Below are 18,587 nucleotides of genomic sequence, written 5' to 3'. Positions count from 1 at the left end.
CTGACTCCCCCTATCCTTTATCTTCTCTATTCTCTTCCAAACCTCCTCCTTGTCACCAACTGCCTTCACCACCTCCTCTGTCTACCATGCCTGGTTTCTATCCCTAGACGATGCACCCTTTCCTGACGTCCTTCCACACAAAACTTCTGCAATTCCCCGAAAGACCTCTCCGTGCTTCGTCCACCACTCCTCCAATCCTGCTTCCTCGCTAAATTGCTCATACCTGGCCCTCAAACCCTCCTTGTACTCAATGATGACGTTTCCCCTACACTTCCCCCACCTAATAATCTTCTGACCATTGTTCTTAACCTCCCTCCTTCTTAACCATAAACACCTCAGGCTTGTGCTAGGTGGTAACATGCTCTCCCTACACTTACAATCCTTTACCCTCCACAACTGTCGCTTCCTTACCAGCACCAAATCCAGTTCTGTTCTATGTTGTCTACTCCTATCGGTAATCTTGTGGCTTTCCCACTTTTGAAAGAATGAATTGGCTATGGCCATCCTATTCCTCACCACCAGCTCTCGACCCTCTCAATTGCTTATTCCCTAACTAAATTTACCAACACATTCCTCTTCACCCGGCTCTACTCCTCCCACATGCACGTTAAAGTCCCCCACAATGCACAGCATTACATCCAGCTCAACCATTCCCATCATGCTCTCCAGTGTGTCCCTGAATTCCAGCTTATCCATCCCAGTCCTTCCCGTTTGTAGCCCATATACTGACATAACACACCATTTGCCCCTGGAGCACCAATGATCCCATGACTATCCGTCCCATCTTTCCACTCTGACCACCTGCTTGCTGATCTCTTCTAATACTATTTTCCCACGCCATTACTCTTTCCATCCCCACCCAAGTGCAACAGCTTTTGTATCCTCCGATCAACCTCCTCCTCACTCTATCTCCTTTCCATTCGGTCTCGTGCACACACACAACACTTCCAACATCCTTCTCTGCATCATATCCACCACCTAGACTCTTCTCCCCCCCCCCCCCAATTCATCCCACATTCAAACTACCTAGCCGGACCTCGATTCTAAACTACTGCCCTCCTGGCAGAGCTAGTACCTTCTTGATCAGTTTGGGATGTTCTGGTCATAAATCAGCAGCAATGCCCAGGCTCACTGACTGGACACACTACCCTAGCCCATTATCATATTGTGCGAGTGCGCACGCACGCACGCACGCACGCACGCACGCACGCACACACACCTCTCTCTCTCTCTCTCTCTCTCTCTCTCTCTCTCTCTCTCTCTCTCTCTCTCTCTCTCTCTCTCTCTCTCTCTCTCTCTCTCTCTCTCTACTTACCCTCCTGCCCCTGCCCACCCATTGGATCTCCCTCCACACGTGACTCCACACCGCTACCCTCAAGGCACTGATCCGTACCCCCACCCCACTCCCTCCCTCTTCTCTTCCTCCACCCACCCCACTCACTCCCTCTCCTCTTCCTCCCCCACTCACTCCCTCTCCTCTTCCTCCCCCACCCCACTCACTCCCTCTCCTCTTCCTCCCCCTAATCCTCCCCTTCCTTGTATCCTGCTCTCCCCATTCTCCTTTTTACACCAAGTGTAAAAGTAAATGCATTTACACCAAGTAAATGCTTTTCACAAAAATCAATTAATTCTCTCATAAAACTCACAAAATCACAGTTCAAAAGTCCTTCAGTTCGACCCTCATCACACTCACCGAGTCCAAAGGCACAAAGAACACCCACAGCACCAACCACTATCCACTCTACCGCACCGTGGACAAAATTAAGTCTACAAACACAAAGAGCCCCGGGAGCATGAACCGCCGAGTCACTCTTCTGCATCCCGGGCCGAATCAAGTCCACGAGCACAAAAAGACCCAGCAGCACGAACCGCCGATTCACTCTGCTATTTGCGAGCAGTACTGTTTGCGAAATTTTTTTTAACTCAAACTCAAATTTTCCTTCAAACAAATGAAAGAACCGTCCATGCACATGATGTATTTTCCATTCATCACTCGGCCGAGGCAATTTTGCACATTTTATTCAAGTTTTATCAAGTTGTAGTTGGGAAGAACTTGAAAAAACACTTTCAGCTGGTCAATGTTCCGAGAAGGTAACTTGGTTGCATACTTTCAGTGGTAGATTTTGTTACTATGGCCGATATAATACTTAATGAAGCCCAAAGTTGGCAAATTATTGGGATGAGCAATGTTGGGATGTCCAACAATGTAAACGAACATCAACCTGGCTTCCATCAGTGTTAGCAGCAGATTGGTTCACAAACATCAACAAACCAATAATATTAAAGACAGGTCTCGATCTGGATGACTCAAGGTTAGTTATAACAGAGCGGATGTAGATCTGATCATGTTTGTCAGACGTACTGTATTCCTTTTGCCACAATCACAGTGTTGTGGCATGAATTGAATCTCCCTCAGAGGTTACCCATGAGAATTGTGTAGAACGAACTTCATCTTGCAGGATATAAAGGCAAAAGACTGATAAGATGCCTTCTAGCCTCCAGAACACAAAGCAGCCCACGTGACATGACGTCGTGCACATCAACACTGGAATCTCGCATCCTGAAGCAAGATCCATTGGTCTGATGAAAGCCAATTACTCCTGCAGGCAACTCATTATTTTGTATACAGTGTCGAGGCTCATGGAGGAGCGAGAATTTGGGTTTGGTGGAAACCAAACACAGCCTATACACCCAAGAACATTATGGAGTCTGTCTTTGTTTGGTGGTGGAGCTGTTTTGATATGGCAGCTGCTTGCCATACGATCGTAAACTTGGCCTTGTCGCTCCACAGGGTGACCTAATGGGTTAAAAACACCATCGGGAAATTTTGGAATATGTAAGTCCACATTTCAACAACCACGCACTTCTCACAAGATCTGCATTCATGGAAGACAATGCCAGACCTCACCGTTCTCGTACAGTTACTGACCTTGCAAAATAATGCCATCACACAATCGCCCCAAACAGCAAGGAGTCCTAACATAAATCCAACTGAGCATTTTTGGGACATTATTTGGTGTACAATTAAGAAAATCGACTCTCCTGTCTGGACTCTGGCATAGATGAAGGCTACTTTGCATCAGGAATGGCAACAACTCCCTTTGAATTCTCTCGCAGGTTCTTCATGGGATGAGAATGAGGGTTGCATCAGTCATTCGTTCTAATTGTGCTTACACACATTGTTGACCTTTTGTGATCTGCATTGTCCACTCGGTGGATGCCATTCTTCACTAGTTTTGACATCCACATCACAGGATGTGTCGCAAGCAGCCTCATTCTGAAGTCATTGGGTTGTTTTTGGTGTAAACCAGCGCCATTAAAGACATCCTAATTTTTTTCATTGAAATAAAAATCAACAAAACCCCCTGAATTTCTATAAAGTTATTTGTTGAGCATGCATACTTTACCAATATATGGTTATATTTTGATCAATGTTTCAGTTTCTCAATAATTTTCTGGGTTGGTGCGATGATTCAGCAAAATTCAGCCCGTGCTTAACTTTTTCCCATGTGTATATAGCAGACTAAAATACACACCTTGGTGTCTGTCTGTCTGTGTGTATTTTTGACCGCAATACATTCAGTCGTCAATTATGCAAACTCAACCAAACTTGACAGGAGGACAAATAAATATAATCACACGATGGAGCGACTTCATTTGCTCCCCTCTGCAAGGGTTTTTTTTCCTTCTGAGACAAACGCCGTGTTAATGCGTATAAATAGCTTTTCGTGGCATTCCATGGGGCACCCCTAAAGGCCCTGTCACATCTTGACGTTTTAGCCAGCGTATGGCAAGGTCTCAAATTGTATGTAAAACGCTGGTGTACGCTGAACTATTGATGTTTTTTTTAAGTTTTGGGCGTATAATAACGTGTTGGACGTATGCATAATGTATTAGTAACATACACAGAACGTTTCAATCACATAAAGACAACTTATACCAATGAATGCTGAGCGTGTTGTCGGCGTTCACAACCTATGCCCAACGATAGTCTAACTTATGCATAGCGCGCGGCAGCGTATCACCGACGATCACGTGGCGTAGGCTATTCAGAGGCTGCGGCTCGACGATTCAAATCATAACCGTACTAGACATTGAAGTGTGAAGCCGCTGTCACACCTTGACGTTTCAGCCAGCGTATGCCGACGTATGAAAAATTTGCCGAACCAAGCTGGCACACGTTCAAAACGTTATGGGTAAGTTTTGTATACGTTAAGAGCACGCTGGCATACGTCGTCATATGCCGAGTACGTCGAGAAATTTTCAGCATGTTGAAAATTTCTCGACGTACTCGACGTATGACACACATTCCACATAAGCTGGCATAAGTTGTCGGCACGCTACGCGATCGTTGACACACGTTACTTGTACGTTACTCATAAGTCGAAACACGTCAATGTAATGTTTAGCGTCAGTGTTCCAGACTCCCTGTTTTTTTTTTTCTTTTTTGTTCGGTATGACGGTGATGTTGACACTTCGATTTCTGGTGCGGTTATGATTTAAATCGTTGAGCGTCAGCCTATTAATTATATTATATTATAACCGCACGAGAAATCGAAGTGTCAAACATCACCGTCATACCGAAGAAAAAAAACAAAAAAAAAACGAGGGAGTCTGGAACACTGACGCTAACCATTACATTGACGTGTTTCGACTTATGAGTAACGTACAAGTAACGTGTGTCGACGTGTGTCAACGATCGCGTAACGTGCCTACAACACATTACTCATAGGTTAGAAATAAGTTTCGGGTACGCTAAACATTACCTCGACGTGCTTCGACTAATGAGTAACGTACAAGTAACGTGTGTCGACGTGTGTCAACGATCACGTAACGTGCCTACAACTTATGGCCAGCATTATGCGGAACGTGTGAGTCAGGTCAGGTATGGGAGCATGTGCCAGAACAGCGCGTCGCTGCGTCCACTTTCCGCCGGTACTCCAGGGGCCTCCGTCTGTCCTTCCCCCAGGCAGATGCCAGGCCCATCCCCATCTCCTTGAGATGCTGGTCAACCTGCTGCAACCACGAGGAACGTGGTCGGCCCATTGGCCTCCTCCACTCACGAGACTCCCTCGCTGAGAGAATCTGGTGAGCAGGATCAGCGTCAGGGAAACGAGCCACATGTCCATACAGCCGCAACTGACGCTCACGGACCATGCAGGAAACAAATCTCCTCCGAGTCTCTCTCAGCAACCGCTCGTTGGACACAAAATCTGACCAGCGATAACCAAGGATTCTCCGAAGAGACCTGGTACCAAAGGAATTAAGTCTCAGTCTCAGATCCTTGGTCAGTGTCCAAGTCTCGCATCCATAGAGCAAGACTGGAAGCACCAAGGACCTGAAGACTCGGACTTTCGTCCTCCCCCACAGGTACCGGCAGGGCCACACCCCATGATCCAGTGAATCCATAAATCCCCAGGACCGATCCAGACATCTTTTGACCTCTGAAACACAGCCAGCAGAGACATGAATATCACTGAAAAGGTAAGTGAATCTCTCCACCACCTCAACATCCTCACCACAAACAGACACAGACAGGACAGCAGCATCCAAGATGTCATTGAAAGCCTGGATCATAGTTTTGACCCAAGAAACCCGTAATCCCAACGGCTCCGACTCCTCATTCAGCATCTCGAGGGCCCCCAAAAGGATATCTAAAGTCTCCGCAAAGATGACTGCATCATCTGCGAAATCAAGGTCCGAGATCTTGACATTCCCAAACGATGCACCGCAGGTTGATCTTTCCGACATCCTCCCTAAAATCCAGTCCATACAAGTGCTGAAAGGTGTGGGGGCCAGTATACACCCCTGACGAACTCCAGTAACAACTGGAAATAAGTCAGAGATGGTACCACCACACTTCACAGCACTCTCAGTACCAGAGTAGAGTTCAGACATCAGATCGATCAGTTTCGGTGGCACCCCACGAAGACCAAGAATCCTCCAGAGGACATCCCGATTCACTGAATCGAACGCTTTACAGAGATCAACATAGGCTGCAAGCAGCCCCTGCCGAAACTCTCGTCTGCGTTCGGTGAGGACACGAAGAGCAAGGATACGGTCAATCGTTGACCTCTTTGGTGTAAAGCCTGACTGCTCTGGACGCTGGTGCTCAAGCAGATGGTGGCGAACCCTATCAAGAATTATCTGAGCATAGACCTTGCCCGGCACTGAGAGCAGCGTCACCCCTCGGTAGTTGTTGCAGTCTTGGCGGTCACCCTTCCCTTTCCAGAGAGGGACAACAAGGCCCTTCTTCCAATCAGTTGGGATGATGCCCGTGTTCCAGGCAGAGCACAAAACTGCATGCAATGACAGGAGTGCAGCATTTCCACCAGCCTTGAGAAGTTCAGCATGGATGCCACAGATCCCTGGAGCTTTACCCTGTTTTAACCGGTTCACCGCAGCCCGTGTTTCCACAAGCGAAGGTGGACCACAATTGATTGGAGGGTCAGCAACAGGGATTGTAATACCATTGACATCCAACTTGACAGCTGATGGATCAGCCTGGTACAACCGCTCAAAGTAACCAGCCCAGCGGGCCTTCACTTCAGACTCCTCTGTCAAGAGCCCACCACTCTCTGCTCTAACTGCAGTGCTCCGAGGGATGGGCTTGGATGAACGCAATGCGCGATTTCCCCTGAAAGCGGGACGAGAATCACCTGTCCACAGGTGATGCTCCACCCCCTCACAGATTCCTCGCACATGGGCCTCCTTGTCCACCCTTAGTGCACGTGCAGTTTTACGCCTCAGCTCCCTGAACAGTTCAGCTCTGCCATTCAGCCTGGCCCTGCGACTCTGGTCAATGGTATCCAGTGTCCCTTGAGAGACAAAATTCTTCTTTGCCCTGCGGTGAGTTCCAAGACATCCACCGGCAACATCAAGGGCGGTGGTCTTGAAGGTAATCCATAATCTTCAGGACCCCCCAAAGCACCCAGACACCCCAAATGTCCACTCAGCCTGTTCGCAAACTCCTCAGCTACTCTCTCATCCTTGAGCTTGCCAACATCCAGCCTCGGCTGGGATGGTACCATTCTCCAGGATTTAAGGTGCAGCTTTGGAGTTGCTACAACAAGCCGGTGGTCAGTATTGCGGAACTGAGCACTCCGGTAGACCCTGCAGTTATGCATCATCCTCCAGCGACCGTCAACGAGGACATGGTCAATGTCCTTTGCCACACCGCCAGCGTTGGAATACCAAGTCCAGCGATGAGCTTGTGGGTGCTGAAACCATGGACCGGCCACCCTAAGTCCATGACTTCTTGCAAAGTCAAGGAACTTAGTGCTATTCTGATTCATAGTTCCTGACCCATGGGGACCAACACATATCTCATAACCATCCCTTTCAGTTCCAGTCGATGCATTGAAATCCCCCAAGACTAGAAGTGTATCTCGTCTGGGGCACTGATCAACCACAGACTCGAGTGTGGCGTAAAATGTGTCCTTCACGGTGAAGTCAATCGCCTCAGTCGGAGCATAGACAGAGACCAGGGAAATGACACCTCAGGAGTGACGAATCCTTAATCTCATAATACGCTCGTTTACCGGTGTTACCTCAATTGTCATTGGGATCAGCTTATTGGACACAGCGACAGCAACTCCTTTGTGTATGGTAACCATCAGAGCGACTAGACCAATAGATGTAACCACCCACCATTATCTCACCGCAATCCGGTCTCTGAACCTCAGATAGTGCTGCAATACTGATGTCCAAACGCTTGAGCTCAGATAACAGAGGCAGGTGATCATCCTCTCTTTGGGATAGGACATTCCAGGCACCCACCCGAAGGGACCGCCTCAGGTTAACCCAAGGAGACCGCCATCTGGTGGACGACACCTCAGCACTACTCCGACACACTCTCCCGCAATCTGACCCAGGGAAGTTACCCCATGGTTTCCCTGCTATCATCAAAGATTGGGGGTCCCGAAGGCTTTGCCCCAATCCCGTCATCCGGTGAGCTGCCCTGCGAAAAGAAGCTGCACAGGAGGTACTCCCATGGAGTGGGTTTTCAGATTTTTTTGCATTTGTGTGTTTTGCGGAATGAAGGGTTTTACAGTGGCCGGAGTGCAAATCCTGCCACCAACCTCCGAATAAAAAAGTAACCCAACTGCGGGAGGACGTCCGCAGACACAGTTGGGCACTAGATATGGATGGCCGTTGGCTCACAAGGAGCTCCTCCACCCTTTGACAGGTTTTGTTTTTAATCCTGCTGGGTGTCCATATCCAAACACCCTCCTCACCAGAAAACCTGGTGGGGGAGACTGTTTAGTCGCCGACAACCCAACCATGGAACACGCTAGTACAGGTTTACATGGTACCTGTAGCAGGTCACAGATCTGACCTGACCTGACCTGACCTGGGTGAGTGCGAGTCATACGCTGGCATACGTCGAAAAATTTCAAGCCTGGAAAATTTGCCTAACATCTCGGCGTACAAAGACGTATGCCAGCGCACTACGACGTATGCCAGCGTGCTCTTAATATATACAAACTTACCCATAAGGTATTCGACGTGTGCCAGCGTTTTAGCCAAATTTTGCATATGTCAGGCATACGCTGGCTAAATCGTCAAGGTGTGACAGGGCCTTAACAGAAGTAAAATATAAATATATTATAAACTAGAATTGCACCTGATAGAGTGCATACCTCTGCCAAGCTGTGGAGTTTACATTTTGTATTCCACTGATAGGCTGGATCTGGATCCGCACCTTTACCAAAATCAAATCGGCTTGTTCTTGTCACCGAACAAACTCATCCACCTATTTTTGTCATAAATGATCCACAACTTTTTCAGATATCGTGCTTTTCATATCGTTTTTTGTCTCATCTCTCAATGGTGAAGAATCACCTGAAAAAAATTCTCAGATCCGGATAATCAATTTGTCTGTGGCACACACCCAAGCTCCCCACTAAATTTCGTCCAAATGCATCCATAACTTTTTGAGATATCCTGCTCACAGACAAACAGACAGACAAACAAACAAATGAAAAATCATTCATAGAGCGAGACTTGGCAAAACATAACAAAGTAGAACAGCACTCGGTAGAGTGCATATCTCCGCCAGGCTGAACAGTTTTCGTTATCTATTCCACTGATGAGCTGGATCAGCATCAAAATCTAATCCACTTGTTCTTGTCACCGAACCAACTCATCCACCTCGTTCTGTCATAACTCGTCCATAACTTTTTGAGATATCATGATCTCAATTTTAGAAATTAGGCCTATGTTGACTTTTTGGTCCATGTTGACCTCAAAAATGCTTGGTGGTTGAATTCAGTGAGCTGATGTTCAAATGCTCTTCAAATTTCAAGTCAATCCAATGAAAACTGAGGAGTTTAGAAATTGCACCTAAGTTGTTGACCTTTTGGCCCATATAGTGAAAAAGCATTGACAGCCTCACTTTTGTCCTTTGCAATCCTCTGGTAAAGACTGATTAAGACAGCTGAAAGCATTCCCGAGTTATCACACTCACAGACAAACAAACACGACAGAGAGACGTATGAAAATTTTCAGTTTTCGTCATAACAAACAAACAAACAAACAAACAAACAAACTGAACCTATCAGCATACTTGGGGAAAATTTTTTTGCCAAGTAACAAACAAGCAGGGGTGAACACATAACCTCAGTGACTGAGGTAACTGCGAACAAGTACCATCCGTGCAAATATGTTTTGTGTTTTTTTCTTTTGTTTGATCCAATGGGAAGTCAATTCTTGAGAATATAACTCATCTCAGTGGTGTCATGGTTGGAGCATCTGCTCTGAGTCTGGAGGTCGGTGATTTACACCACAGCCAAGTCATACCGAAGATTTAAAAAATGGTCCATGCTGCTTCCTTGCTCGATGCTCAGCATTTAAAAAGGATATGAGCATGGACAAATGACCATAGGTTGGCAACACTAGTACAGGCTTTTATGGGCCAAATGGCCTTCTCCTGCATTAAAGTTCCTTGTAAGGGAGGAACTCATAGTTATTAGGGTACCCTGTCATCCTGACAGGGAACCCTATTGTTTTTCTTCTGTTTATTTCCTTATTCTTTATTATTCATTCTTTTTCCGCCGGCAATTTGCGGGTTCTTTCGCTTTAAAAATCATTTTCTCAGGAACGGTAAGTCCGATCGACACGAAATTTTCACCATAGTATGTATCTTTTTTGATAGCAAACTTAATTGGCAATTGTGACGTCATTGGTCACGTGGTACGGGCGCCATCTTGAAAAAAACCGAAAAACTTTGGACCTCTATATCTCTGAAACGGTGGGATGGAAAAAATTTTCGCTTCATACATTTGAATAAGCTCCTCAAGGGGAACAGGGATGATTTTTCATGAGGTCATCAGTCAAGAGGTGTGCCGGTCAAAATTCGTTAGGTACAACGCTGCATCGGAAAAATTTGAAATTTCTTGAGCCTCATCTGCACAGCAATTCACCATAGAAAAAATATATTATGATGTCATAGGTCACTTGGTTCGGCAGCCATCTTGTTTTGGGAATTTTTTTAAAAAAAAATCTTCTTCTCCAGAACAGCTAAACAGATTGAGGCGAAACTTTACACACACATTCCTCATGAGGTCCTTTATCAAGTTTGTTAATTTCTTATTGATCGGTCATACGGTTTGGCGGCAATCTTGAATTTACTGTAAACATTCAAACATCTCCAGAACGGCTCGTCAGATCAAGGGGAAACTTCACAAACGTATTGCACGTGAGTAGGGAATATAAGTTTGTTAATTTCTAATTGATAGGTCACATGGTTTGGCAGCCATGTTGGATTCAAGAAAATATTAAATAATGTTTTCTCTGCAATCACATAACCTATCGAAGCGAAAATTTGCAACCATCATTCTCCATGATGTCTGCATTCATAGTAAAAATTATAACGTCGCAAGTCACAGGGTTTGGCGGCCATCTTGGATGAAAAATGCACCTTATCCGATTAAGACGAAACTTCACACACGTATTCCACAATGGGATTGGAGGCAGGATGTAAACTTATGATGTCATAGGTTCTATGGTTCGTCAGCCATCTTGGATTGAAAATTAATAAATTTTAAAAATCTTCTTCTTCAGAACGGCTAAACAGATCGAGGCGAAACTTCACACACACATTCCCCATGAGTTCCTTTATCAAGTTTGTTAATTTCTTCTTTATCGGTCACATGGTTTGGCGGCCATCTTGAATTTACCCAAAACCTTCAAACATCTTCTCCAGAACGGCTTGTCAGATCAAGGGGAAACTTCACAAACGTATTGCCCACGAGTAATGAATATAAGTTTGTTAATTTCTTATTGATGGGTCACATGGTTTGGCAGCCATGTTGGATTCAAGAAAAATATTAAATAATGTTTTCTCTGGAATCACATAACCTATCGAAGCGAAAATTTGCAACCATCATCCTCCATGATGTCTGCATTAATAGTAAAAATTATGACGTCACTAGTCACAGGGTTTGGCAGCCATCTTGGATAGAAAAACGCATCTAATCCGATTAACACGAAACTTCACAGACGTATTCCACTACGGGATAGGAGGCAGGATGTAAACTTATGGTCATATGGTTCGTCAGCCATCTTGGATTGAAAATTAATAAATTTAAAAAATCTTCTCCTGAACGGCCAGACAGATTGAGGCAAAAATTGACGTACGCTTTCCCCAAGACATCCTTTCACAAGTTTGTTAATTTCGAATTGATAGGTCACACGGTTTGGCGGCCATGTTGAATTTACCCTAAAACCTTCAAACTTCTTCTTCTCCAGAACGGCCAGTCAGATCAAGGGGTAACTTCACACACGTGTTGCACACGAGTAGTGAATATAACTTTGTTAATTTCTAATTGATAGGTCACATGGTTTAGCGGCCATGTTGGATTCAAGAATTATATTAAATAATGTTTTCTCTGGAACCACATAACCTATCGAAGCGAAACTTGGCCAATATAATCTATCCCCATGCCTGCATGCATGTTAAAAATTATGACATCACATGTCACATGGTTTGGCGTCCATCTTGGATAGAATGACGCACTTTGTCCGATAAAGACGAAACTTCAGGAACGTGTTCCACTACACGAATGGAAGCAGAATTTAAATTTATGATGTCATAGATCACGTGGTTCGTTTGCCATCTTAGATTGAAAATTAATAAATTTTTCAAATCTTCTTCTCCAGAACGACCAGACAGATTGAGGCAAAAATTCACACACACTTTCCGCAAGACATCCTTTCACAAGTTTGTTAATTTCTAATTGATAGGTCACATGGTTTGGCAGCCATGTTGGATTCAAGAATTATATTAAATAATGTTTTCTCTGGAACCACATAACCTATCAAACCAAGACTTGGCTACTATAATCTAGCCCCTTGCCTGCACATATGTTAACAAGGACAAATGTGTCCAAGAGCCGCGTCCTAAAGGTTTTGTCTTCACCAGAAGAAGTAGAACAAGAACAAGAAGAAGAAGAAAATAAAAAAAAACAACTTCCGATATTTCGTCACGTGCCTTGATGGAGCGAATAGTGAGACCCGTCATGGACGATCGTCGTTCATGACGGGAAAATAGTGTATTTACGAAATTACAATACATTAAATGGAATAATCTTTAAATAGTAACGTGAACTTCTGGAAACTTTAAAGCAAATGTCCGAATATATTTAAAAGTTCATGATAGACGCTCTCAAAAGGCACCGCAATGCAAGGATGTGTACAAGTGTTTAGTATTTAAGGAGATCCGGATCCTGTATATGAGAGTGGAGTCCTAAAGGATTTGTCTTCACCAGAAGAAGAAGAAGAAGAAGAAGAAGAACAACAACAACAACAACGCCGAGCTCTCTTAATTTAGAAGAAAAAGAGTAAATAATGAAGAAGAAGAGTAAAAAATGAAGCAGAAGAGTTCAAAATGAAGAAGAAGAGTAAATAATGAAGAAGAGGAAGAGTAAATAATGAAGAAGAAGAGTAAAAAATGAAGAACAAGAGTAAATAATGAAGAAGAAGAGTAAATAATGAAGAAGAAGAGTAAATAATGAAGAATAAGAGTAAATAATGAAGAAGTGTAAATAATGAAGAAGAAGAGTAAAAAATGAAGAAGAAGAGTAAAAAATGAAGAATAAAGAAGAAGAAGAAGAAGAAGAAGAAGAAGAGTAAATAATGAAGAAGAAGAAGAAGAGTAAAAATGAAGAAGAGTAAAACAATGAAGAAGAAGAGTATAAAATGAAGAAGAGTAAAAAATGAAGAAGAAGAAGAGTATAAAATGAAGAAGAGTAAAAAATGAAGAAGAAGAGTAAAAAAATGAAGAAGAGGAAGAGTAAATAATGAAGAAGAAGAGTAAAAAATGAGGAACAAGAGTAAATAATGAAGAAGAAGAGTAAATAATGAAGAAGAAGAGTAAATAATGAAGAATAAGAGTAAATAATGAAGAAGAAGTGTAAATAATGAAGAAGAAGAGTAAAAAATGAAGAAGAAGAGTAAAAAATGAAGAAGAAGAGTAAAAAATGAAGAATAAAGAAGAAGAAGAAGAAGAAGAAGAAGAAGAAGAAGAGTAAATAATGAAGAAGAAGAAGAAGAGTAAAAATGAAAAAAAGTAAAACAATGAACAAGAAGAGTATAAAATGAAGAAGAGTAAAAAATGAAGAAGAGTAAATAATGAAGAAGAGTAAAAAAGAAGAAGAAGAGTAAATAATGAAGAAGAAGTGTAACTAATGAAGAAGAAGAGTAAAAATGAAGAAGAGTAAAAAATGAAGAAGAAGAAGAGTAAAGAAGAAGAAGAGTAAAAATGAAGAAGAGTAAAACAATGAAGAAGAAGAGTAACAAAATGAAGAATAAGAGTAAAAAATGAAGAAGAAGAGTAATAAAAAGAAGAGGAAGAGTAATAAAATGAAGAAGAAGAGTAATAAAATAAATAAGAAGAGTAATAAAATGAAGAAGAGTAATAAAAAAAGAAGAAGAGTAATAAAATGAAAAAGAAGAGTAATAAAATGAAGAAGAAGAGTAATAAAATGAGGAAGAAGAGTAATAAAATGAGGAAGAAGAGTAATAAAATGAGGAAGAAGAGTAATAAAATGAAGATGAGTAATAAAATGAGGAAGAAGAGTAATAAAATGAAGAATAGTAAAAAATGAAGAATAAGAGTAAAAATGAAGAAGAAGAGTAAAGAATGAAGTGCTAAAATAAGACATGCTAAAAATGACATCACAAGTCACAGGGTTTGGTGGCCATCTTGGATAGAAAAATGCACCTTATCCGATGAACACGAAACTTCACGCATGTATTCCACTACGGGATTGGAGGCAGGATGTAACCTTATGATGTCATAGGTCATATGGTTCGTCAATCATCTAGGATTGAAAATTAATAAATTTTCAAAATCTTCTTCTCCAGAACGGCCAGACAGATCGAGGCAAAAATTCACGTACGCTTTCCCCAAGATATCCTTTCACAAGTTTGTTAATTTCTAATCGATAGGTCACACGGTTTGGCGGCCACGTCGAATTTACCCTAAAACCTCCGAACATCTTCTTCTCCAGAATGGCTGGTCAAATCGAGGGGAAACTTCACATACGTATCGCACACGAGTGGGGAATATAACTTTGTTAATTTCTAATCGATAGGTCACACGGTTTGGCAGTCACGTCGGATTCAAGAACAACATTAAATATCGTTTTCTCCGGAACCACTCATCCTGTCGACGCAAAACTTTGCGACCATCATTTAAGTCTCACGTCGTATCAAAGGTGTCATATACGGGTACCCGGTCATCACTGCCAGCAGTTGTAAAGTGGCAGTTCTAGTTTATTTATTTATTTACTTAACTTGGAAGTTGGAATATTTTGTTGAAATACACAAGGGGGGTTGTGGTGGTCGTATGGCAACTTAGCTGCCGGGGTAGCTATCATTTCTTGAAGCGCGACTGTGTCGCTGATGCAGTGCCCCTCTACCAGGACACACTGGAACTGGTACTCATTTCGCTGACCTCGGAAGGATGACAGGCTGAGTCAACCCCCTGGTAAATTAATTCAGTGGCCGACGGGGCTCGAACTCAGGACCCTAGGATCCCAAGCCGCCACCCTAACCACTGAGCCAACACCAGGCTTAAGGGGGGTTGAAACGGTCTGTGTCCAATGTGATCAGGTGGAGAGAGCGGTATGTATGGTTCAGCGTGGGATAGTGCGGCCTCGCTGGGATAGTTTTCTTCATATGGTGAATCCTGATTCCCAATGGAAGAACATAAATAAACTCAAAAAACCTTTAAAAAAATTATACTCAGCAGATGAAATGATGTGTGTGTGTGTGTGTGTGTGTGTGTGTGTGTGTGCGTGCGTGTGTGCGTGCGTGCGTGCGTGTGTGTGTGTACCACACACGCACAAACTCACTCTTTGTTTTCTCTCTCTTCAAGAGTGAAATGATTGATTGGATCGAGCTGTGCTTGAGCAATGGTTTGCTGTGACTCACAGAGACATTATTCAGGATACTGGTTTTAAAGACGATCCATCGAAAATGATGATTTGCTAATCTCAGGGTTTAAAGTTTAGATTACCTTACGTGTTATCAAGAGTTCAACTGTCATTCTTTTGTTATATAAAAAGTGATTAGTTTGGGATAGTCAAATGCATGTTTGTACTTTTTGTTTTGGATCCCAGTACGAGGGATTTTAATTTATCCCTACACTGATAACAACAAAGGATTTTCTTTTTTACCCCCAAAACAGTCGTCGTCATCATGTTTCACACAACAAACCAAGCAGAGGTCCATCACATGGCCTCATGTTCTTGTACATTTCATGGTTCATTTGCTGAGGCTGCTGTCTAATGGTCAAATTAACCATAACCTAACGTTTGACTGCGTTGACACTTCAATTTAACAGTCTTTATTTCCTTCTCTTTTCTCCCTCTAGCTTTCCCCAGTTTCACTTGTGCAATAAAGAAATGCATACCTCCACCACAAGTAACAGAGCAGCCTGACCAAGCCTTGAGGGCCCACTCGTAATCTCCAGCACCGCTGCTGCCAAGGACGTTGTTACTACCAACACGGGGCAGTGTGTCCTGATGGATGATGTAATGATACATCACGCTTGCTTTGCTCTCGTTGTCACTTGGAGAAATCTGGACGGGGAAAAAAAAATGGCACGGGATATGCAGGGATCGAAGAGCGTATGGCTGTGAGCCAACCTCAGGTTTTCAAGAGCAAATAACAGGCCATTCGTCTGCCCGTTCCAAAAGTTACCTGAATTAGCAAGGTGTCCTTCAGTGGGCCCTCTGTGCGAAGAAACTCCTTTCCATCTTGTTCTTCAACCTCCCAGAGCAGCCCAAGTTTCACAAAGACCCCAAGTTTCGCTCGCTTCCTGTTTCCTTCCAAAATTGGCTCTCCATCCTGGGTTGTTACCACTGGTCAGACATGATGATGTAAAACAAACTATATTTCCGAAGCCAGCCGGAGAAGCTCAGTGCCATTATTGAAAAGTGGAGGCGCAACTGCTGGTTGAAATGAATGCAAGGAACAAAAATAAGTAAATGAATCCAGTGGTGAAAGGAATGGATAAACAAGTGGCGAATTGGATAGGGTTTCAAAGGAGAGATGGGCTTGACTGATAGCAAAAAAAGTTGATCAATTCTGTTTCTTGGGAATGTAAGGAAATCTTATTGGGGTTCGAGCTGCCCTGAAGCGTTGGAAGACAAAAAAAATCCGGAAGGTTCTTGAGGCGAACATAAGGAAAGTGTTCTCCATTGATCAATGAGGTAAGCTCATCGCATAAGAGCTTTACAGGGTCACCGAGCTTCGTATTTTCGTTTGAGTTGACGGATAATGACGGCATCGACACAACGACAGACCCACTCAAGTTCAAGATTAAAACAGTTGCGAACAATTGCACATGTCAAAAATGAGCCTCAACACATACGCGGGCAAAATAAATAAATAAATAACTAAATCAGAGATTTTGATGAGAAGGAATATAATTTAAAAGAGGTTTCTGGGAAGGCCAAGGTCTTGAAAAAAAAAACAGAAGGTGGGTTTTTCAAGTACTTCAGGCTGAGAAAAATCTCATGGTCCATCGTGCACAACAAAAGACATGTTAGCCTTCGCAAAAAAAAATACAAATAATAAAAAGGGATAAAAAAAAAATAATAATAAAAAAATAAAATCATGACCTTCGTGAAAGAACAGGATCAGGGAAGGAAGAAGCAAAATAATGAATATGAAAGAAATGTTTATGGAAGACCTGCCTGTGAAACTAAAAAGGTGTGAGAGAGCAAGTTCACGCGTTTCATACCCAACATGTGAGGAGAAGGAATAACTTCGTTGATAACAATGTGTCGCGCTGAGGATGGGATTTCAAACATCTTCAGCAGGTCTGGGGTTTTGGCCGGGAGAAGGTGAGAGAGGGGGAGTGGTGGGGGGGGGGAGAGGTGAATAGATTTTTGTTAACACTTGTGTGGCTACCCACATCATACAGCATGACATTTAGAAATAAGCAAAGGCAAAGATAAAAAGTATGATGATAAGGAAATAAGATGAATTAAAAAAAAAACAAACTTGATGGTAAAAGGATGATTTAGCAAAAGAGGGGACTGGGAAATATCGGGCCCTTCAAAAGGCTTTCCTGTTCCTAATGTGTCCCTGGGCTGGATGACAGACGTCTGTCAGTCTTTTTCATCATCATGTTCATATACTGGATTCGTCATACAAATAAAAATAAAATAAATATGTTGATCACAAAAATATCTGTTCTTAATCATCTTCATGGCCACAACTAGTCTCCAACAGTTCACATCTCCACGTGAAATGCTAAGTTTACAAGCTCACTTTAAATTCGTCATCATCACCGCCGTCGCCCGTGCAGAGCATTGGTGCTGCTGACGCAGTTACTCGGCTACAATCCTGGACGGGTTGCCACTCCGACTCGGGAAGCCAGTGCAGGAATTTGTTTGGAATTTGTTCAGGATGCTGGCAATAACTTGCCTACTCCCCATGAAGGACGCCGTTTAATGCCTTTAACTTCCACAAATTAATTCTGGCAGATGGGACGCCCAGTTTAACATCCATCTGAGGGATGGCACACACATTGATGAATCACTGAGATGACAGTTTGTAGCTAGATCTGGATTCAAACCCAGGTGAGACAGCTCAGAGGTGAGTGTGCATACCTCTAAGCCATCCTGCCAGTCTGTGTCTGTGTCTGTGTCTGTGTCTGTCTCCAACCTCTCTGTCTCTCTCTCTCTCTCTCTCTCTCTCTCTCTCTCTCTCTCTCTCTCTCTCTCTCTCTCTCTCTCTCTCCAACCTCTCTCTCTCTCTCTCTCTCTCTCTCTCCCCAACCTCTCTCTCTCTCCAACCTCTCTCTCTCTCCAACCTCTCTCTCTCTCCAACCTCTCTCTCTCTCCAACCTCTCTCTCTCTCTCCAACCTCTCTCTCTCTCTCCAACCCTCTCTCTCTCTCCAACCCTCTCTCTCTCTCTCCAACCTCTCTCTCTCTCCAACCTCTCTCTCTCTCTCTCTCTCTCTCTCTCTCTCTCCAACCTCTCTCTCTCTCTCTCTCTCTCTCTCTCTCTCTCTCTCTCTCTCTCTCTCTCCAACCTCTCTCTCTCTCCAACCTCTCTCTCTCTCTCT

At 43.4% G+C, this 18,587-nt stretch overlaps 1 protein-coding gene across 1 annotated transcript in view; it reads right to left on the bottom strand.

Annotated features, from left to right (window-relative positions):
- Nucleotides 1–18,587, bottom strand: part of LOC147017932 (A disintegrin and metalloproteinase with thrombospondin motifs 3-like) — a 279,852-nt gene that overhangs the window by 50,700 nt on the left and 210,565 nt on the right. Inside the window, exons 14-16 of the mRNA XM_085899925.1 lie at nt 17,255–17,335; nt 16,210–16,370; nt 15,920–16,088 (exon numbers count right to left, since the gene is read on the bottom strand). Of these exons, the coding sequence (XP_085756051.1) occupies nt 15,920–16,088; nt 16,210–16,370; nt 17,255–17,335 (411 nt within the window). The remainder of the gene's footprint in view (nt 1–15,919; nt 16,089–16,209; nt 16,371–17,254; nt 17,336–18,587) is intronic.

The sequence above is a fragment of the Eptatretus burgeri genome, chromosome 10, assembly GCF_056783735.1.
Source record: "Eptatretus burgeri isolate ZD-2024b chromosome 10, Ebu_testis_v1, whole genome shotgun sequence".
Taxonomy (NCBI): Eukaryota; Metazoa; Chordata; class Myxini; order Myxiniformes; family Myxinidae; genus Eptatretus; species Eptatretus burgeri.
Note: the sequence above shows the minus strand (reverse complement) of the source record. Positions and strands in the feature narration are given on the sequence as shown.